General features: G+C 43.2%; 1 protein-coding gene across 3 annotated transcripts in view; it reads right to left on the bottom strand.

Moving 5' to 3' along the window:
- Positions 1 to 5,629: 5,629 nt before the first annotated feature.
- The window catches only part of LOC102559585 (uncharacterized), a 69,789-nt gene continuing 52,392 nt past the window's right edge, over positions 5,630 to 23,026 (bottom strand). For 2 of the 3 annotated variants that reach the window (XM_019476496.2, XM_059720540.1), the window contains 4 exons: positions 19,818 to 21,343; positions 18,707 to 18,770; positions 8,705 to 8,792; positions 5,630 to 6,334 (listed from right to left, as the gene is read on the bottom strand). In XM_019476496.2, the coding sequence (XP_019332041.1) occupies positions 6,301 to 6,334; positions 8,705 to 8,792; positions 18,707 to 18,770; positions 19,818 to 21,343 (1,712 nt within the window). In that variant the 3' untranslated portion in view covers positions 5,630 to 6,300. Of the gene's footprint in view, positions 6,335 to 8,676; positions 8,793 to 18,706; positions 18,771 to 19,817; positions 21,344 to 23,026 lie in introns of all 3 variants that reach the window. The other variant, XM_059720539.1, reaches the window with a different exon arrangement.

Raw genomic sequence — 23,026 nt, 5'->3', positions numbered from 1 at the left:
CCTCTGAACCCTGCTTCACTATCCCATACTTGATCACCACAAAAGTAACTCTTCTACTCCACTTTATCCTCCTTACAAACCTGTACATCCTTAGCCAAAACTCCCTCACAAAATAACATTCCCAAAAAATGTGCACCACCATTTACTCTGCTGCGCATCTCTCCTCTGGAAAAAACATCCATCTTCTCAACCCTCACCTGTGCTGAATTTCCCTAACTGGTAAAACCCTATCTTCCACATCAGTTCTGCATGCTCCCTGTTCAACCCTCTGTGATCCCCCTCCTCTAAACCTCCATTGCCCATCCAACTCCCCCACGTCTGTCACTTTATCTTTCCATCTAATCTCTTTCAACACCTTCCCTTTTTCCTTCAACCCCTCAAAATCCCAACCCCTCCAGCTTTGACACCTTATAAATTCCCCCAATCTCCCATAATAGCTTGACATTCTCCAGGACCATGGCCTTTTTCAACTAGTTCCAAATAATTCCAATCTCCTTTTCATGGCATGGGGTCCCTAGGGATGGGCATGGTGACCCTAGGGCTCCGTGACTATGATTGTGCCTGCGCCACCCTGCAGGCGCCTTCTAATCTTGCCTGCCACATCTTATTGGTTGAAATAATAAATTGGGATGCTGCCCATGAGTTTGTGTGGTCACAGTCCTGCTGAACCCCACTAGATCCTGCTGATCTTGGATCCCTTGCTGGGTCTCATTCAAAGTCAGTGCCTCTTGAGACACCCTAAGCCTTATGAGCTAGATGAATGGCTTCAAAACTTCCCCTTTACCATGCCCCATGCCTCGCAGATTGCATCTGAATGTTGTCTCTTTTGATGAGGCTGCAGTCTAGCTCGGCCTCTTGTCGTCACTGGGCCCTTGGCCCCAGTAGAGGCGCCCTCTGGTGCTGGGGTCCCTCCACCCTGGCATGATGCCCTCTGGTGCTGGGGTTCCCCCACCCCGTCATGGTGACCTTTGGTGCTGGGGTCCCCCCCACCCCCTGTAGCGGCGCCCTCGCTGGTGCTGGGGTCCCAGCAGCCCTGTCGTTGTGCCCTCACTGGAACTGGGCTCACTTCAGTCCTAATGAGACCTCCTCTTTCCCAAATAGCCTCATCCTGGTCCACCAAATTCAAATAACAATGTAAATACAAACCCTTGGGCTATAACATAACAACAACATTGGAGGTCACACTGCCCCTTTATGGAGGCAAGCTTCTCCCTCAACAATGTGTGCCTCCTAGCCCCAGATACTTTAGGAGCTCCTAGAGCCCATTAGTCTTACCAGAAGAATAGACAACCAAGCATCTTTGAGTAGTGTTTCTGCAAGAGCTCCTTCCCCCTGCCTGCTGACAGAGAGCTAACTTCCTGCCAGCCCTAGCCCTGAGGTTTATATATGCCCAGGGCCCTGTTTACTTCTGGTCAGCTGACTGGGTGCATGTGCCAGTTAATACCGATTAGCTTACTGCCAAAGCAACTTGCCTAGCTCTCAGGGTTCCCTAGCTAAGCTGCCTCTGGTCTTGAAGGAGCAGGCACACCTTAGTGTCCTGCAACACTCCTCAACATCCTTCCTGCCCAGAAATGACAGAAATTGGCAGCTTTCCCTACCCCTTCCATGGCTTCTCTTGCAACCATAGATCCATAGATGCTAGGGTCAGAAGGGACCTCAATAGATCATCGAATCCGACTCCCTGCATAGGCAGGAAAGAGTGCTGGGTCTAGATGACCCCAGCTAGATGCCTATCTAACCTCCTCTTGAAGACCCCCAGGGTAGGGGAGAGCACCACCTCCCTTGGGAGCCCATTCCAGACCTTGGCCATTCTAACTTGTGCGAGCCGGGTCGGACCCGGGCCCTGTGTCACGCTGCACGCGGGCTGTGGCCGGCAGCCCGGGCAGGCCGGGTCGGAGAGGGCGGGCACCGAGCTAGAATTAGGCACAGACACGTAACGGTTGATTTTAAGATTGTTTACTTACACCGAGATGGTCGCGGTGCAGGCTGAAAAACTTGCTTGAGTTGCGGTTACAAACAGAAAACACGAACAATCACGTGGAGTTTGCTAGGCTCCATGCAGACGGAACTCCGGATGTCCAGGACAAGCGCGCCTCAAAATAGAAAACTCGTCGATACGTCTTATAGAAAGTTACTGCTTGAAGACGGGAAGAGGTGGGTGGTGGATCAGGCCGCCAAACTCCTCTGAGTAACACACAGGGCTTCGATGACCCCGCCGCGCACCCAGAGTCCCCACAAGATGGATGTGGAGTCCTCTTCGGCTTTGGCGGAAACTGCTCAAGCCTCTTATACGGCTAGCAGGCCAATCGCTAGCCGCCACGTGTGAATAATTTAGAACTAGCCAATAGCGGGACGTGAATTTGCATATGAAGAGTGGGAACTCTTTGCACTGTGCATTTCTGTGTTGCAAAGAAAATGCACCCTGCAAAGACAGCTGCAAAGTGGCGGGAACACTCCTTTGCACGCGGGTTCTCTGTGCAGCAGAACTCCACCGTGCAATGAAGCTGTAAACCCACGGGGATAATTCTAGTGCCGAAGCACACACAAAAAAATCAGACCTTTGGGTCATGACATAACTGTTTTTGGGGAGGTATGGGTTGCGGGAGGTAAGGGAAGAGATGAAGGTGTTGGGAGGTGAAGACAAATGGAAACCTTCCAGACATGGAAACCTTCTTGTACTCCTAGTGGACTCCAAGATGAACATGAGTCGCTAGTGTGACAAAGCCATCAGAAAAGCTAATGGCACTTTATCGTGCATCAGCAGATGCATGACGAACAGGTCCAAGGAGGTGATACTTCTCCTCTATTGGGCGCTGGTCAGACCGCAGTTGGAGTACTGCGTGCAGTTTTGGGCACCGCACTTCAAGAGGGATGTGGATAACCTGGAGAGGGTCCAGAGAAGGGCCACTTGTATGGTTAAGGGCTTGCAGGCCAAGCCCTATGAGGAGAGACTGGGGCACCTGGACCTCTTCAGCCTCTGCAAGAGAAGGTTGAGAGGCGACCTTGTGGCTGCCTATAAGTTCATCACGGGGGCACAGAAGGGAATTGGTGAGGTTTTATTCACCAAGGCGCCCCCGGGGGTTACAAGAAACAATGGCCACAAGCTAGCGAACAGATTTAGATTGAACATTAGGAAGAACTTCTTCACAGTGCAAATAAGCAAGTGACAAGCAATAATAGGCAACTGCCTATATACAAAGTTGTGGGTTGAAGAGAACACTAGTTTTTTCTTCCTAAAGAATACAAACAACCACGTGTGAGCACACTGGTAAAGTGCATTTGACCTTAAGTGTTATAAAAAGATTCCTACTGAAACTTTCAGAATGCAGTACCAAATCTTCCTGAATCTGGGAAAAGGCAAATGTGAACCTGTGGGCTTAAATATAGCCCATGTTGATGGGATCTATAGGACAATTTGGTTAAAATAATCCTCTCTTCCAAGAAACAAGAGAACAGTGGTGCGCCGGGAAAATATAACCAGGCAACAAATTAAAAAACCCAATAGCTACCTGATGCTTTTCAGCAGACAGATTTCTTCTGAGAACTTGAAGAACTGAACAAACTGCCCAGGAACAGTAGCTAGGTCAGAACATTCACTAGCTGAGGAACAGTCACCCTTCAAGTGCCAGACATAGGAGAGAGAAACCATATTTTCAAGCACATTTCAGTAAACAAAGGTGAAAAATGTATTCCTTCTTAACTTAGGTCCTGAATAAGTTCTGATGGCTTGTGGTGCACGATAACCAGGGATCCTAGTTTTCTCTGATAAAAAAAATAAATCCAAATTCTCTGATAACCCCCCCCAAATCCGTTATTAAAATTAAAAGCTCCTTGTATTCCCCCCAGCCCCGCTGGTGCCCCTCATCCCCCCTAATGCCTCCCTCAGTCCTGCTAGTGCCCCTCACTGTCCCCAAAGCCCCCCCAACCCTGCTGGTGCCCCTCACTTGCCCCCAACCCCCCCCCCCATCCTGCTGGTGCCCCTCACTGCCTCCACAACAGCTCCCCTGCCCTACTTGTGCTTCTTGCCCCACACCCACAGCCCCTGCCCCCCAGCCCTGCTGGAAGGGGCCCCCCATCTGCCAGGGCTATATGGCCAGGGACCCAGGTCTGTAGCTCCCTGTCCCCAACAGCAGTCAGCTGCAGCAGAAGCAGCTTGAAGCCAGGCTCACTGCCAGCCCTGCTGGTGTCCCCCAGCCATGACCTGCAACCCTCCAGCCCTGCCAGAAGGGCCCCCAGCCCTCTGCAAGCCCCACTTACCGCACAGGCTCCAGGAGCAAAGAGTGAGGCTGAGCTGAGCAGAGCTGTGGCTGACTGAGTCTCAGCCCCCACCCTTCTGCCTCCCCCTCCCAGCAGGGCTGGGGGTTTCCCAACCTGTTTGCAAACAGCACTTGCAGGCTGGAGCTCAACCAGCCTGCAGAGCTCTTTGCAAAAGTGGAGAATCTGCAGGTTTTTCCGCTAAAAGGAGAAATCCGTGTTTTCTCTGATAAAAAGGAGAAATCTATGGTTTTCTCGGTTTTCTGTGGGAATTGGAAAACCTGGATCCCTGATGATAGCCCAACTATCATGTTCACTCTTCTGCCCTACAGAGTAAGTAAGCAAAGACTAACCATATCACATCATCATATAATAGGTGTTCATAAAACTGGGAAAGATTAGATTTCCACACCCAATCTATACTGAATGAACCTAAAATATGATCTATTACTGTGGCAGGGCTGAGGGGAGAGAGGGTTCCTCTGTCCATCACAGTCCATCCTACCACCCACCTGCTCAGAATCCTCCCAGTGACACTTGCTTGTCATGCCTTTTCGGGTAGAGAGGACTCCTAAGGCTAGGCCTCATAGCTTGGTGTGTTCTTGATGTTGGGTGGTACTCTTGGTTTCCTGGTCAGGCTGTCACCTCACCAGCTTCCCCTTCTCTGTCTCAGTCTCGTTGCCTCTGACTCTGGCTTACTCCTAGGTTACCACCTCTTCAGGTCCAGGGCCCAAGACTTGGGGCTTCACAGCCACTCAACGCTTTGCACCACCACAGTAGACTCTTGGGCTATCATGCCTGTGGCAATAATCTTTCTTGTGGGAAGTAGGTTGGGCAGGGTGCACCCTGTCCTTTGGCCTCCACATCTCCCATTAGTCACTCCTGGTCCACCAGCTGTCCATTAGGAAAAAAAAAAAAAAACGGAAAAAAAAATCAACTTAAAGTTCTTTCTCTACTTCAGGGTAATGGACAGTCTCCACAGGGCTTTGCCCCACAGGCCTGCTGTTCAAACAAAATAGAAACAAAAGAGGAAACTAGAATTTCTTCTGTTCAAGCTCACTCCCCTGCCAGGGCTACTTACAGGGTCCATCTGTGCCTTTTCTCCCTCTGGTGGGGACTATCCTGTCCTCTTGGTGGTCAGGGCTCCACTGCCCCCAACCCATCCCTTCTGGGTGAACTTTTATCTGCCTAGGCCACTCCCCAACTTCTGGTCATGTGGCTTATTTGGCTGCATGTGGCTCGTACTGTCCCAAAAGGTCTTGGTTTTTAAGTGGTCAGGACCTCTTTCCAGCTTTCTTTCTCCATTTTTCATAACAAGGACTCTGCTCCCTCTTACAGTTACCAAACTTTAGAAAAAAAGAAAACAACTACTAAATCCAATAACACATAAAAATTTATTACAAGATTAGTAATTAGATAAATGGAAAATTAAACATTAAAACATGGAACCTAATAGAATGGCCCCATTACAGGTTCATAATATTATACTGTATTTAGATCTTTCTAGCTAATGTTGTCAGGAGCCTAATGACATGCACATATAAAGCCACTATTCACAGTAGAGGGTAGGAATTCTGGCAAGTACAGAGCTTGTTAACACATTATTATTAGCATGATGATACCTGTGTTAATCAGCAGACAAAAGAACTATGTGTAGCCCAAACATGTAGCATTATGAATACTCCTAATATATGAGTTACAAATATATGCTGAGCTATAAGAAAGAGCCCTGATTATCAGCAGCAAGCAGACACCTCAAAAGTCACATAAACAACAATTCAGTAAGTAGAACTGCCCTGCAATCCTTCTGGGTACTCTTCTGGATAAGAGGGAATGTACAAATTAGGATAAACTGTATCTGTATAATACAGAGCAATGTTATTCAGCTCCCTCCTTAGCAGGAATTGCAAATTTCAGCCTGCAGTAGTTAAAAATTGTCTCTGATATCTTTAACAATTCATAAAATAATTTCTTTATGGCAGTCCACAGATGATCTGGGCTGGGTGGTAGCCATGAAGCTGTCAAAATGATGCGAGGAGTCGTCTTTCACTCATCATTGTAGCTGAGTTTTCTGAATATCCTGGAAAAGAATATTGTTGAATTATAGTTACTAGTAACTGAACCTCTGAAGAACACAATGTCAAAGCAAAGGATCTAGTCACCTAACTGCATTTATTGTTAACTGCAGTGGGCCTACCACACACCTTCTCACACCCACCTGAACATAGGGATTCTCTTCTTCTTTCCATGTTTTAATGTCCCAATAATTTCAGCAAATAGAGGAAAATCTCTATTAATTCAAATTAGGTTAATAACTCTCAGATCTAATCTAGCAGTCATATCTGAACATAAATAAAAGTGAAAGTTCCAGAAGAGGGAGACTACTTCCTTTACTCTCCCTTTCATTTCTCCCCTTAGGAACTGAAGGATTGTCATCTTATTCTTCAGATTTATTATTAATTCATCTAGGTTGAGATCACAGTGTCAGGTGATCTGTGTCACCACAGTCCAAGCCAGCATTCAAATAGATCCACAGCAAACCTGTTACTTTCTGTCCTTTTTCTTTCCTGATATTTATCTTTTGTAAACTCCTTTTTGCCAAGGATTGTCAAATCTTTCCAGACACAATGAGGATCTATCTGTTTCTTTCCCAACTGTTAATTGGAACACATGGCTGCTTTGCCATCTGCTTGGCTGTAAGATTTCGGAATGCTTCAAGAACATTAAGGAAAAGCCTCATTCTCAGGGTGTTTATTAGAGGCATCTCAGATGTCTAAAAAATATCAAGGCTTTGGCTGGAGAAAATTGCCAGCTGAGAGCCCATTCAGGTTATACAAATGCATGTTCACTGACTTGCAATTAAGGAACAAAGATCGATGTTTATTCCAGATAGCTTGACAAGAAAACATTCATTATGGCTTCTCATACAGCCTGTTACTTGCACACATACAGAAATAAGTTTTTGGGTTTGCCAATCTTATAAAAAGTTTCTGTCCAGAGGGACAGAAAGGAAAGAAACAGAGGGAAAAAAAACAAGTATGAATTAAGAAGCTGAGTAACGATTTACCAAAAGGAGATTTAAGTGGGAAGAGACAAGTAAACTCACAAAAAAATCATCCCATTTGTTAAGCTTACTCAAGATCATACACTGCATTGACTTTTCCATATTTGTAGAGTATTTCACATTCATCTCTGCCTAAACTCATTTAGGAACAGTTTACTGTTCTCTCCTTTTTATTCAAAGCATGGGATCTTTTTTCCTTAAGATTGGTGCTGAAATACTTCCACAATCTGTTTAGCACTCTTTGAAGAACTCATCTACTTATCATCCAAATTACATTATTTATTCTAAATTTCTAAATGTTCAACTAATTTTCACCCTCAGAAGCCTCTTTCACATGAGATCAGCTGTACTGAATGCATAATGGCATGACAAAAGTGTTTAATGGCATGAGTCTGGGAAGGGTATACTATTTGAGAGTGTCAAGTAACAGATTTATCCTTCAGATGCTTCTAATAGAATGCCAAATAGGAAGTCATGTTTTAAAGTCTTAAGAGATTTTCTGTGTTACCAACTGTTAATGAATTTTTTAAATATATATTTTTGGAAATAAAGGACATTTAAAAAATACCTTGTGCATTATATTTTACATTCCAGTGTTTATAAACCTGATATCCTCTGGTGATGAAATCTAAATGAGCATGACTTCAAGAGCGGAAGCTTCAGAAGCTTCCAGAAGTTATCCTAATATCTCCCCTTAATTCAACTAAACAAATTAAAGATCTTTGTCCACTAGAAAGCCCTAGTAAGCCAGATATTAGAATCTGAACCTGTCACAAGGCTAAAATTACCAACCGTGGAGAAGACTAAATTTGATGGGAAAGGAAACAAATAAATATGTCTAAAGTCCATCCATGCCTTACCTGTCAAGAGGTCTAGTTTATACACAGACTAGTGGGCACAAGAATGACAAGATGGTCAGCCACATACTATGAACACAATTTAACATACGTCCATTAACACAACATATTCAGTATAGGGGATACCATCAACATCTTGTTTCATTCTCTCCACATATTCATGTATGGAGCACATGTGAAATATGTAACACATGATAGAGGAATGCAAATCAAAGCCTTTAAAACCTCTGCATCAAAACCTATCATGATGCAAGGTATTGCAATATGTAAGTCTCAAAATGCACCCTAAAAGTATAGGTTTGATCAAGGACTGATATGACTCTATTAATGGTATAAAAAGTGCATCAGTTATTTTTATTGTCATAAGACCAAATATAAATACACACACTCTCTCTTTCCTCAAACATCACATCTTTAAAAGGAAGGTTATTACACAGTAAATGTGTTCTTTTTTTGAGAGAGAAAAGAAACAAATTAACTTGCAGTTGCAAAGTAACTTACTTTTTAGCTGCTCAAAAAAGTCACTTGCCTTTGTTGACGTTTTTCTGCATTTCTAGTTGATCCATGATTTTGCAGCATCCTAGGAATAGTTGCATAGATATCTGCTATCCTGGATTCTGGTGATATAAAGAACAATGTGAAAAATTTTAAGCACCACATCGAGTACACTGTGCATTGCAGAAGATTGTTAAAACACTGGACTGCTATGGGCTTGGATAAGTAGCTCAGACCATCACCACTTTAGTCAGCAAGGTTGCGTCCAAATTCAATTTCAAATACAATTTGCATTTAACATTCAAAACAGTGAACATATTTAAGTGTAAAGCTAATTTTCTTTAAAGTCTTTATAATGTATCATCATTACATAGGGCAATTAGAGTGCGCCGCATACATCAGTAAAGAGAAATACTATAAAGGAACGTTGGAGACTAACAATTTCTGGGACAAACTATAAAATAAAATTTGCTTTGGAAAACAGAAAATTAAGGGACCCTTAAACATAGCGAAAAGAAAGTCAAGCATCTTTCTGAAGAGTTTGCAGGTAGCGTGCTGACTAGGAACAGATTACTAAAACAAAGCAGTGAACAAATATATTTTTTCTTCTATTTTCTCTTGCAACTGGTTAACTTTGTGCATTTGACAATTTAAGTTGCTTTTATCAGTTCTTCATTTGGAGTTCTTCCTTTGCTGACAAGATGAATAAAAATGAACTGACAAACAGGAAAATACCAGTGGTTTGTTCAAAATATACATTTTATATTAGGAAATTCTCAAGTCACATTAAACACACTTTAACCAAAATTTGTTTTTGTTTTCTTTTCTTTTTAAAACATAGTTCAATATTAATGTGTTCTTTCACATAGCTAGAAGGGAAGTACTGTATTTACCTGCAACTCTAGTACCTATCTCCCCCTGCCCCCCCCCCCCACACTGCCCCCAGTGCTTACCCCCTGCTGCCTCTTCCTCCTCATAGGCCACTTCCCCTTCCTGACACCACTTACCCTGCGGCAAGCTGTCTCTACACACACACACGCGCGTGCGCACGCGCCACGTGATCTTCCCCCAATTCACCCTCTCCCCTGCCCCACAAGCCATCCTTGCCAGATAGCAATGCCAGTAGCTACAGCCCTGGTCCTGGCACTTGAGTCCAAGATGAGAGTTCCCTTCCCCAAGTTAAATGAGGGAAAAAGAACACTTAATTTTGGATTTGATTAAATACAGTAATTCAGAACAGAAATATTCTGTAGCAAAAATATTTGAAAACTGGGGCACTGAAACCATAGGTACTGAATAAATTGGATGCAAACTTGAAATGTCACATGATATTATATTCAGTTAATGGTTACTTTTGACTGAAAGTACAGTATATTTCAGAAGTTAGGCAATACCAACAAAGAAAAGTCAGGGAAAAAAGATACCTAGCAAATGAAAACCCTGGCTAATTATCAAAGTGGAAAACAGGAGAAAAAAAGAAACAATGTTTTTGAGCGCAAAATATATTTAGGTGAAAAATCCTAAATAGTACCCCAAAAGGGTAGAAGTTGCATCTTTTGAAACATAAAAATTTAACTATTCTAAACAAAAGGGATGCACAAGGACAAAAACTTACCTGGCAAGCAGATGGCCTAGCCATTGTAATGCAAGGATTTAAATTTTTACTTGCTAGCACTCTATTTGCTATTACCCAGCACTTACTGCAAGGAGATCAATTAAATGACTTCAAAGTTAAGCAGTCACCTTTTTTGCACCTATTAACCCTTAATTTACGGGAGGTTAATAACTGACCAATTTTTAAAATGGAAGCACTTTTTAAATACAAGATAAATCTCTCTCTTCCAATGATACTGACAAAAATTCATAATGGAAAGAAGATTAAAAGAACAACTGCACGAAAATAAGATCCCTATTTTGTTAAAGCCAGAGAGTGAACTAGATTCAGGCTACCATTTAACATGCACAATTAACAAGCTAAAGCAGTGAAGCTAGGTCATGATTTTTTTTGATGGAAGGTACTTCTCCCAACAAAGGATTTGCTGAAATGTATACTTTCCAAAAAATTTCAAAATGAAGAAAATTTTACTGAGGAGGTCTCTCAGGTTCACAATAGGATTTCTGGTCAAAATCTGAGAATGAGAAACCAACTTCAGAACAGCCAAGTGTTCTGGGACTCTGCCTAGAACATGGGATAATAAAAATGCAGAGCATGAAGCTGTATCTTCTAAATGCCAGCTGAATGCTGTAACCATGAGGCTGCTGAGGTTTTTCACACCTTTAGAAAAAACAAACAAACCAACCCAACACACAAAGTAGTCATGCTTTGCAGAACACTACTAAATGCTCAGTCCTCAACACTCTTCACAAAACAGAATACTTGTTTTCTGGCCTACACTAGAGGGTGGACCAGGCATGTCAAATATAATCGCTTGCAGGACTACGAGTAGCCCAAGGAATTCAGGAGGGGAGCTGTGGTGGCGAGGCTGGCATGGCTAGCAGGGGGCATGGTCTGCTGTGCAATCTGAGGCTCTGGGGCCCCACTGGGCATGGCCCTTGGCAGGTGGGCTTTGCTGCCACAGCCTTGCTTGCCACACAGCTGCTTGGTACAGTCACCTCTGCAACTGCTGCTTGCCCTGTAAACTGGCCAGTGAGGAGCCCTAAGGTCTAGATGCACTCCAAGGAACAGGGTAAGTTTGACTGCCCTGGGCTAAACCAAAGAGCTGCTGGCCACAGAGGAAAAGATCACAGCCTTTCACTGCTATGTCAGGCAGAGATCCTGGCTCATCACTGCCATACCTGTATGCTAGGTATGACATCTCCAGTGTCAGCTGGGCCACGACCAGTTGAATTACTTTACTGGCTTGTCTTTCTTTAAATAAACCTTGGCTTACTATAGTCTAAGTAGATTTAGAAAGGGTGACATTTCACACCCTCAATTAAGAGGTAGAGTTTAGAATACAACCAACTCTGTGCTTCTAAGCATGCACAAATGATAGTTCCTTTCCAATACAGTATGTTGCTTCCAGAACTGCAGGCCATGTACTGTATGGATATAAAGGACCAAAAGGTGAGAGAAGGGCCCTAAAGAATGACTCTCAGATCTATTTATGTGCCTATTGCCTCTCTCATTTAGGTACATTTGTACAACTGGGTATCAGACTAGTTTATCCACCTGGTTACATCCTTACTACCAACTGGCTGTCAATGCAATTTTGGAAAGAGCATCATGGTACTGGCTATTGTATCTGAAGTCCTTCCTTCAAAACAAAGGCAAGTTTTACTGTACATAACATCTAGGATCAAAAAAATTCTTCATTTAATTCATTAGTTTCAAAAGCAAATAAAGCAAAAGGAGATTTCTACTCTTCCAACTGCAAATTAAAATGGGTGCAGCTTTCACACACATGAATTTTGTAGTTATAAACCTCAAATGTATAACCTTTCAGCTGATATACCCGTATATCATTTATGATTATCCACAGAGGAGCACTTTATTGCAATGTACATCTCAAAAAACATTTAATAGTATTTATAGTGAAGGTAAAGGAACATTCATGTATCATAAAAACATGCAAAACAACAGCTTGCTTGTTGTAAACAGTAACCAATTTATATTTTCTTCTGTTTTATAATACCCCAAAAATAACAATCTGCAAAACTCTACATGATTACATGCTGTTCTAACAATGCAAGGAAGAAAATTCTTTCCCTTGTAAAATAATCGTTTCAGAATTGTGGAGGGTTGGAAGAATGAGAAACATTGCTATTTGCATTAATAGGAACACTGTCATGTTTTTGACAAGGCCCCTTATGTAGTATGTCATCAAGCTGAAAAAAAGTTTGGAAAAGTTTAAGGGCTTCCTGGTACCCTACTGAAGTCCATATGGATTTTTTTTCAGGAAGAGAGGGAGCCATGAATGTCTCTAGATGTGCTGGGGCTCATCCTGCTACCCCATTCATCTCCTGCTTGAGCATAACACTGAATCAAGGCCTTTCAATCAGAACAGCAGAAGTGCAAAACTCTACTCCCAGATCCTATCCCCTCCCTCTTGCCTTAGCCACTGGGGATGGAATAAAAACACACGCACACATACTCTCACACCCACTGTGTATATGTACCATATTTACATGAACCTAAGACAACACTGAATTTAAAGCAACTCTCCCAATAATTAGGTTTCATACATGGAAAATTATAAATTTGTTATAATTTTCCACATATGTGTATATATTTATGTACGCCTCACTTAACGCTGCCCTGGTTAACGTTGTTTCATTATTACATCGCTGATCTATTAGAGAACATACTCATTTAAAGTCGCGCAATGTTTGGTTATAACATTTGGCCGCCACCTGCTAGTAGGTAACTACTGATGCAATTGGATTTGCTTAACATCGTTTCACTTAAAGTCGCATTTATCAAGAACGTAACTATGATGTTAAGCAAGGAGTAGCTGTAGTCTAATTATTGGCTGGGCATCATAAATTCATCTCCCCACCCATGTCGCATGGGAGCCAGCTATTAGGGCCTCCTGCCATTCCTCCCTCCCTCCCCCCAGTGCCTGCCCCCTTGCCATTTGTCCCACCTGCAGCACTGCACACCTGGCCAAAGCCTGCCTGCTCCTGCTGCCACTGCCACTTGCAGTCACTGGTTACCGTATGCAGTAGAAGTAGTAGTGGTGGCGGCAGCAGTTCCAGCTCCTTGCGTGGTCTTCCCTGTAGCAGCCCCCACACCCAGCATGACATGGCCTTTCCTGTCCTGCTCATGCCGACAAAACAGTCTCTCCATGCTATCCTACTGTACAAGCTATTGCAAGTCACCTTGGCTCTGGCCAACACCAGCAGCAGCAGCTCCTACCCTAGCATTCAAGACAAAGCTCCCTGCATGTTAAAAATGGGGGAAAACCCCCTTGTCTTCAATTTGAGAAAATGTGTGCGCATGTGTATGTGTGTGTGATCTCACTATGCCTTGTCCTCAGATAAACACAGAATGTTTTAGGGCAGGGGTGGGCAAAATATGGCCCACAGGCTGGATCTGGCCTGCCAACTGACTGGATCCAGCCTGTGGCTGCACATACAGTGGTCTGTGCGGGGCTGAGCTCCACCTGTTCTCACTGGGGCAGCCTGCTTCATGCTCCTACCCATGCTTGCTGGCCTGGGCCCTGACCAGCATGCACAGCTTCTAGTGGGGCTGTTCCTGGTGCTGCTCTGTTTCCCTCGCCTCCAGTGGAAGCCGCCCGACTGAAGCTTCCCCCCCACCCACCCAGAGTGGCAGCGCAGGGGGAGGAGGAGCAGAGCAGCACCTGGCTAGCTGCAGCCACACTGGGAACAGCCCTGCTGGAAGGAGTGCGTCTGGCAGAGCCTGGGCTGGCAGGGCTGTTCTGCTCCCCACACCTCTAGCTGCAGCTCCTCTTCCTTCTGCACTGCTCCAAGTGGTGGGGGAGCTTTAGGCTGGAAGCTTCTACCTCGGTGTGCAGGGCTCTGGCTCCAGCTGCCTATCACCTGCCTGGCCCCAAACTGTCACTGCCCCATGACCCAGCCTTGCTCACCCATCCCACTCCTGAACACTGCTCCCCATCTACCCCAAAGTCCCATAGGTAGTTTTGGTACATTGTTGAGTGGGGGAGGGGGGCTGACTTGGCCCACGATAGATCATCTAAACTCCCTATATGGCCCTCACCATAAACAGTTGTCCATGCCTGGTCTAGGGAGTGAAAAATGTGGTTTCTTGTCCCTTTATTATACAGGGATACTAGGACAAGGACAACATTCCACAATATCAAACTTGGAAACAGCAGCAGCTCTGCTCCTCATGCTCCTAGAAAACAGCATATGCCCTCTTGCAGGAACCAGAAAGTAACATTTATATGAGCTCCTTTCAGAGTAGCGCTTTAGTGGTCTCACTGCTGAAAGCCCAACACGTGAAAAGCACAAGAAACTGAGGAAACAAAGGACCTCTAATCTCTTTCAGCTGATCTTAAGTGTTTCTTGCAACAAAAGTAGAACATTCTCAGAGACCAATTCATTATTTTCTCAAGGTGATAGCATCACCATTAGCTTTGAACTGAAAATCTGGAACTGAATGCAACTTATTGCACAGGAAATATTGACAACTGCTAATATGAAAAATACACAAACAGAACAAAAGCGAAGGGAAAAAAATGAGGAAACCGAAAGCAGAAAAAAAAAGAGTTACAATTCAGTAGAGTTGTTGAAGGGGTAAGAAGAAAGGGTTCAACAAAGGAAGGAAAAAAATAGACTAGGACAACTATGAGTCAGCAGCTCACAGATAGGTGAGCTATTAATGGAAGAGACAGAGAAGGTAAGCTATTCAGTAACTAATTTACTTCAGTCACAAAAGACACCACACACATATACATACAAACATCTAACCACAAGACTAGCCAAATACTATCAACAAAGATCATGTTGCATAAAAAATGTGTCAGAGAACTTGGACAGCCTGAATGAATTTATGTCAGGAGGGACTGACAGAATTCACCCATGGGTGCTGAAAGAACTAGCTGTAGAGATGACAGGCAAGTACTAAGGGGTCAAGAGCTGCCTGAGAGACTACCCCTCAGTGGCCTCACCAGTGAACTTTTGGGTCTGGAGTGCATTTCCAACTGATACAGGACACACTCAGGCCTATCCTGGCTGATACATGCTGCTGCAACATAGACAAAAGACTTGAGAAGTAGGGCTGTGAGAAGCTTCGGTTGCTGATTTGATTTGGTGGAGATTCAGCCTGATTTGGTGGCCAAATCTCTGAATCAAATCAGGAGATCCTTGAGGGTTCAGATTCAATTCTGAGAGATTCGGAAAGATTCAATGATTTGGACATAGCTTTAAATGTTTTTTCTACATACCTCAAGGTACCAGGCAGCTTGTGAATGCTGCAATGGTAGGGTGGATGGAGTGTCCCTCAGGAGCGCCCGGGGGGGGGGGGGGTCCCCAGTGTGCTCGGCAGCAGACCTAAAAGTGGACCAGAAACACTTCTGGTCCACTGGTCCACTTCCAGGTCTGCTGGCAAGTGTATTGGGGGGCACCCTGCACCCCCCTGCTTGATGACTGGTGTCTCTTGAGTCTGGGGGTGTACCCAGGGTCCCCCTGTGGCCAAATTGCCGAGCCAGGGGAGCATGGGAGGGCTCCCTGCATGCTCAGTGGAGGACCCAGAAGTAGTCAAGGTCCACTTCTGGGTTTGGCACAGAGCACGCAGGGACCCCCGCCCCTGCAGGACACTCCATCTGCCCCACCATCGCAGTGTTCACAAGCCACACCTGGTACCTTGAGGTATGTAGAAAAAACATTTAAAGCTGTGCCTATGGCTGAATCACTGATTCTCCACATCTTCATATTCGAATTTGGCCAAATCGAATTGGGGACAGTGATCTGAATCAACTAATCAAATCACTGTCCCCGATTTGGGCCAAATCTGAATTGAATACAGACCATTTTGCACACCCCTACTGAGAAGGACTAATGTAGTGCCCACCTTTCCAGAGGCGAAAAAGAAAGCCCAGGGCTTTAAACACTGGTCAGACTCATTTCCCTACCTGAGAAGCTACTGAAGGAAACAAAACAGTAAATGTCAGGAGGAAGGCATGATAACTAGGAAAAATGCATGTGTTAAGAATAAACCACACTAAACAAACTTGATTACCTTCTTTAACAAGGGTAACTGAGTTGATAGGAAAAGTAAGAGGTGAACATAATATCCCTGGATTTTAGTAAGGCTTTGGACACAGTCCCACAAGATATTCTCATGAGGAAACAGCAGAAGTGTGGGTCACTAGAATTAGCATTAGCTGGCTGAATAACCATAAGCAAAGGGAATCTATTAACGGTTCAATGTCAGATGAGCAGAAGGTCCCAAGTGGGACTCCAAATGGACCTGTTCCATGTTCAGAGTTGTTTACTTTACAGGAAGAGAGTAAACTGATCAAATCTGCAGAGGATGTACAAGTAATAGAGGCTATAAATGCTTTGGAGAAAAAGATTAAAATTAACATGCTAATTCCAGGAACTAAAACAGATGCACAGGGGATAACTGGCTTGGCAGTAGCACTAATGAAAAGGATCTGGAGGTTAAAGGTCACAAAAAACTCAGAAACAACCAAAAATGCAAATCTGGGTTGCATTAGCAGACGCTCTGTATGCAAGACAAGGGAGATGATAGCACCACAATACTCAGTACTGATTAAACTCTAGCTAAAGTACTTTTTTTCAGTTTAGGGTGCAACATTTCAAGAAAAGAGAGAAACTGAAAAGAAGACAAGTGACAAATAGAATGTAAGTCATATAAGGAAAAGTTGAAGGAACAAGGCAGGGCTGGTTTGGAGAAAAGGAGACTTGAAGAGAGGATGGGAGGACAAGACAGTAGTTTTCAAATCTGTAAAGCTGATGAAAAAAATAGGGGTGCACCAAGAAAGATTTTCTTGGCCAATCACAAACCAGGTATATCACTCAATACTGATCTGATAACCAATTTACAGGAATGCAGCTGGGCAGATTGGACACCAGCTCCCTGAAAGTTAGTCTGTGGAGGGGAAGGGCAGCAGACTAAAGTCCCCATGGTGAGGTAGGAAGTGGGGCAGCGTCAAAGGCTGTGGCTGGGGGTGCTGCCCAGCCAGGGCGGTGAATAGGATCCAGGTCCGGGGCAGAGAGTGGGACAAAGCTGCGGGCAGGTTGTTCAGGGGATCAGTATCCCGGTGTTTAAAAATGGTGGCGGGTGTGCTTGAACTAAAGGTTGGCAAATGAGCTTTAGTTCAAACACTGCCTGCCACCCCCATTTTTAAGCACACAGGCGCTTTTAACCGAAATCAAATGGGGCAAGCGGGAGGCTGCTTGCTGTGGGATCAGGGCTCTCTGCCCTGCTGACTTTCCCTCAGGAGCACTTGGCTGCGTGTCCCCTGACTGCCTGGCAGCAGGAGGTATAACTTGCCACCCCCACTGCTGCCAGGGAGCGTGTGACCAGCACAGGGCTCTTGAGGGAAAGGCAGCAGAGCAGAGCCCTGAGCAGGCAACCTGCATCTGCCCCATGCACAAAACTGGGGGACATATGCTCCCCTATGCCTGCCCCAGGGGGTGTGTGCAGCAGAGGGGAGCCACCCCCCCGCACGCCTTTGAAAAGCTGCCTGTGGCTCCATCCTGCTTGCCACCCCAGTCCCAGGTCCCATTCACCACCAAGGCTGGGCAGTGCCCCCAGCCCTTGCCTTGGTCCCTCCCTCACCATGAGGGACCTCGATCTGCACCCCCCACACCCTTTCCCTCCCCCATGCCCCTTCCCTGCCACAAACTTACCTGTGAGGCTCTGCTCTACAACCTGCCGGCCTGCATTCCTGGGCACATGCATGCATCCAGCTGCGTGCATGCATGTGGCATCTGGGGGCCCTCGCCAGAAAGCATATTATATTTATTGGTTAATGTTATTGGCTACACCACCCAAAAAAGCCAATAATGTTAATTTTCCTTTTATTGGTGCCGATCCAATATGGCACTGATATATTGGTACACCTCTAGACAAAAAACATTCTTAATTTTTCAAATTTAGAGCTTGAGCAAATTCTCTTATCAACTCAAGCACACCATTCTTATCACTTAAACTCAGTAAGCTAGTCAATCTAAAGCACAAAACAAACCACATTTTGCCAAATGCAGCTGGAAGTTGACATACCCTAAAACTGTTAATAAAAGTATTTGGTTCCTAAAGCATAAGATTAACTAATTACCAATTTCCCCATTCACATTAACAGAGAGATGTTGTGTACATCATTTGAAGCAGATTAGAGAAGAAAAAACACTATATAATTTTTTTATAAGGAGTTTTTGGTTTAATGGAAGAAGACAATAGCCAAACAACTCTCAAGCTGCAGTTCACAAAACCTTTCATGATTTGTTTTGTATGAGGTGTGTTTTGGGGGAGGGGAAATGGATGTCATTTAGGAAATGATTTGCAGAGATCTACTGGCTTATCCTGTAAAGCAGTTCTCCTAACCTATAAAGCAATTACCTCACAAGGCCTTCTGGAACTTACCTTGCAGGAAAGTACTTGGATGAACAAGAAAAGTACGATTTGGAGAAGCAGGAAACCCAAAATTCTAAAAGAAAAACATTGATAAATTAAGTGAGTTTTCAAACATCTCAGCATTCGTTGCCTGAACTGGAGAGCAGCATTGCCTCTAAGCTGTGTGGTGTGCGCAGCCACGCTTGGGAGCACAGCATGAGCATGCCTGTACGGCCACACATGCCACATAGCTTAGAGGGAACACTGCTGGAGAGCAGGACAAGAAACCCTGGACTATGGGACCAATTTAAGACCTATAAAAATTAGTAAAAAGCTATTGGTTTCAACACGACCTTATGAAGTTTTTAACATCAGTATTCCAACAATAAAATGGGAGTAATACTCGCCAGTTTCACAGGAAAGTTGTTAAGGGCTAGGGACAGAAATTACACACAAACAGGTCTAAGTGATTGGAAACTGGTTCAAATCTGTAATATACAGAAGCTCAGTACACATAAACTACTTTCAAAATGGCCAAAACTGGTTAAAGATAAATCTGGATGGGTGTTGCATCAGGCTTAAGTGATTTCGGTTTATTGAACTTCCAGATCTCCTCCACAGTTTAGTTAACTCTCAGTCACCCACCATCCCAGGATGCTTTTCATCTCCCCCTGCAAATCCCTACTTCATAGAGTGGGCAGGCTGAGCAAGTGGGTGTGCTCTAGTGCCGCCCCCCACCGGCTTTTGGCCTAGGCCACTGCAGGCACGTGGTTGCTTTTCCCGAATCAAAAATAAATGTCTGTTCACTTGCGTGTCAGTTCAATATACGCAGTTTAGACTAACCTGTGAAGATTGAATCAATTTAGCCTTGGGCTTTTTTGACTGTCTTTACTTAGCCAATATGATTTAGTTAATGTTCAAAGAGCAAAATTTTGGGGTTTTTTTTTCTTTCAATAGTCATTGCAATCAACTACAATTAAAGATATTGTTTAATATTTTTAAATTATTTGACTGTTTCTACATTAAATAAGGCTGAAAGTTTTCCCCAGGATGTAGATTTTATGAGGGCATGAGACAAGACATTTAACATTTCAGGTGTGTTTGTGGGGAAAAAAAGGCAATACAGTAAAAGTTTCCTTACAAAGTTCTCAGTCTCATAATTTTGATTATTTGGACTTTGAGAGAGGCTGACAACAATCTCATCCTTTGTGTTTGATAAGTCCATGCTAGTCGTCTGAGAGTTAACATGTTTCTTACGAGAGGACTTTGGACATGCTCCTTTAGGACAATAAGATTCAGGTACTTTTTTCAGTCTCTTTAGTGGTGAAAACAAAAGATCTTCTTTGTGGATATCTGCTACTCTCTTAATTCTGGCAAATGAAGGCAAAGTTCGTATGGGTGAATTAATTAGGGCATTTACAGTTTCAGACATTTGTATGCATTCATATTTCCTTAAGTTTGAAGCTCTTAAAAAAGTAGGGAGTTTTGGAAGCCCTTCAGTATGTAACTTCTGGTAAATCTTGTCAAATGCATGTTCATACTGTTTATGACACTTCTCAGACTCAGAAAAGTTAATTTTGAATAAACTTTCTTTCTCTTCAAATCTCCTTAGGTTTGAAGGAGTTTTTGGAAATATATGTGGTTTCTGAAGTTCTTTAGAGCACAGCTTCTGGTAAACTTTTTCAAACGCAGTCTCATATTTCTGCTGAGCCTTGCTAGGGCTCCGATTCACAGGAAGTGAGGAAAATGAATGACTGCGCTGCAACAAAACACCTCCTTCGATTGGCTTTATTTCAGGTTGTCTGTGAAATACATCTGATGTTCTTGCTAAGGAGTAGTTGTTCAGCGACAGAAAGGTATTAGCATCGACATTAAAGTTGCGAGTGGGAGAGTTTCTCTCTGAGGTACTATCAAAAGTTACACAATCAATTTTGCTGTTCTCACCATCTTTCATTAGACAAAGAGACACTGATCCCAAACCTCCAGTGCAAGTTACAGAAGGGTATTTCTGAGAAGATATTTCAGGAAGCTTCTCAGTTGGGCTACCTTGAGAATGGTTCAGTGACAGAGTGGCTTGAGATGGACTCTCAACCAACAATGTTTCGTCTGTTCTAATGACTGCATTTGGAAAAATAGTTGACTTCAAGATGTTTTGGTCTGTTCTTTCAGTGTAAGAATTATTGGCGAAACTTCCAGAACAGTCTATTATACAGTCTATTTCCATTTCTTCAGTATTAAAAGGTAAGCAAGACAGCACATCAGATTCATCCCTAGTTAAACATGTGTCATAATTATTCTCATTGACTTTAGTTCCAGGAATTAATTTTTGTTTCTCCTGATCATTACCACCATCATGTGTGTTCAGCAGGAAGCGCTTTACTTTAGCTGGCCTCAACCTTTTTGTTTTTACCATGGTAACATTAAGTCTTGGTTTTTTAGGATGCCATCCTCTGCGTTTGTAGTTTCTGATGATGTAATCAGCTATTTTTCTTTGAGTTTGTCTGTTGATCAGCTTGCTAAGGTTCTCCACCATGCTTGGATACAAGTCTGCAAGTGTGACATTGCTCCAGGAACATTCTTCATCTGCAGACTGGTACTCTTCATAAAAGCTATCATAGCCAGTTTCATTTTTCTCCGTGAGAGGTCGACATCTGGGTGCAACTGTATCTTTTGATAAAAAAGGAACAGCGGAAACATGTGATTTGAGATTTGGAAGCAAAACATGTTACCTGACTCTGCCTTCCTCCTGAAACCATTACCTTAGCTTCCTTGTAGACCAAATAAAGTTACGCAAAATAGTAATTAGACCCTTTCTAATATAATAGTATAGACTCGTCCCTGAAACCATTACCAAATAAAGTTATGCAAAATAGTAATTAGAAACTTTCTAGTAACATTTATTACATACTATGAGTCTATGACTTTAATAGACTGTCAAATGCTGTAAAGTATTCTGTGTTGATCTTCATCTCTTAATGAAGCCTTATAAAACTCAGCTTTAATAAAGATTTTTTTGATACATGATTAAAATCTCTAGTATTTTTTAAACATAATTATCATCGAGTTAAAGGGTAATTAAGCAAGAAGATTTTTATACATATTTTATGAACATTTTTGTATTAACAGATTACAGATAACGGATAATGTTTTAGAAAATAAAATGTAAAGTTATTTTAGAAAGGTGGCCAAAAAGTGCTTGAGAGAGAAATTTAAGGCTGAAAGAAAGTACTTTCATTCCAGAGGCAAAACACAGTCTCTCCTTTTCAAAATTTCTGACATTGACTGGAAAGTCTAAGGTAAATTTCTTAGAAAGAGATGGCATAAAACAAGTCTTAAAACATAAGAAAATACAGCATTAAATTTACTTTGTTCATCTGAAAATGTAAACATTTTTGGTCTCTGAGGCAAAACATGATACACTGTGAAGTGTTAAGTATTTCATATAAAAGTAACCAAATATTGATTAATGGAATCTGGCTAGGAGCACTCACGTTAATTTGTGTCATGAAAGAGACTAACACTCTTGAGATTAAATTACAATTGCGTTATGAGCAACACAATAATTAACTTTGTTCTATTGTTTAACAAAACTAAAAGAATCTCTTTATCACCTAGAGTGCTTTGCTGCATATTCCTATAAGACTGCAGGAGCCTTGAATGTGTCAGTAATAGAAACTTCCCTTGGGCTGAAGCAATATATTGATAGGCCCAATATCTGTAGTCTCCAGAGGGGTGAAACTTGAACTTAAATGAATGGGAGTCTTCTGTTGCAGGTTTGCAGGATTTTAGTCTGGTACTCTCTTGCAGAAGAAAGGGGGCAAAAGTAGCAAGGAAGCAAATCCAACAAATATGTCAGACAAAAATGCATCATTGTACTCCCAGACAAGGTTCCTTGGGTGAATTTGATATCTTTTATTAGACCAACCCAAATGGTTGGAGAATAGTTATTAAGCAAGCTTTCGGGTTCAAAAACCCTTCGTCAGGCTAAGGAAGCTGCAGCAGTTGATGTGTGTTCTTCCTGGATGTATTCTCTGCATTTAAACCAAGGCAAACACTAAAGCATGTAAAAATTCATAGATTCATAGATGTTTGGGGTTGGAAGGGACCTCCCAACACCGGGTCCAGCCCCCTGTGCTTGGGCAGGAAAGACTGCTGAAGTCAGATGATTCTAGCAAGGTGAGTGTCCAGAGTATGTGACTGAACTAGGAGGGAGGAGCTTAAAATCACCAAGCTTAAATATTATTGAGCTTTTTTAAAGTGCTGTGGTAGCTGGGAACATATAGGAAGCAAAATTTATTTGGTAATAGCTTTAATTGGACCAAGAGGGGTGTTTGTGCAGGTGTTCCATGA

The sequence above is a fragment of the Alligator mississippiensis genome, chromosome 1 (assembly GCF_030867095.1).
Source record: "Alligator mississippiensis isolate rAllMis1 chromosome 1, rAllMis1, whole genome shotgun sequence".
NCBI classification, from domain to species: Eukaryota; Metazoa; Chordata; order Crocodylia; family Alligatoridae; genus Alligator; species Alligator mississippiensis.
The sequence above is the reverse complement of the archived record's forward strand: the minus strand, read 5'-3'. Positions and strand labels throughout refer to the sequence as shown.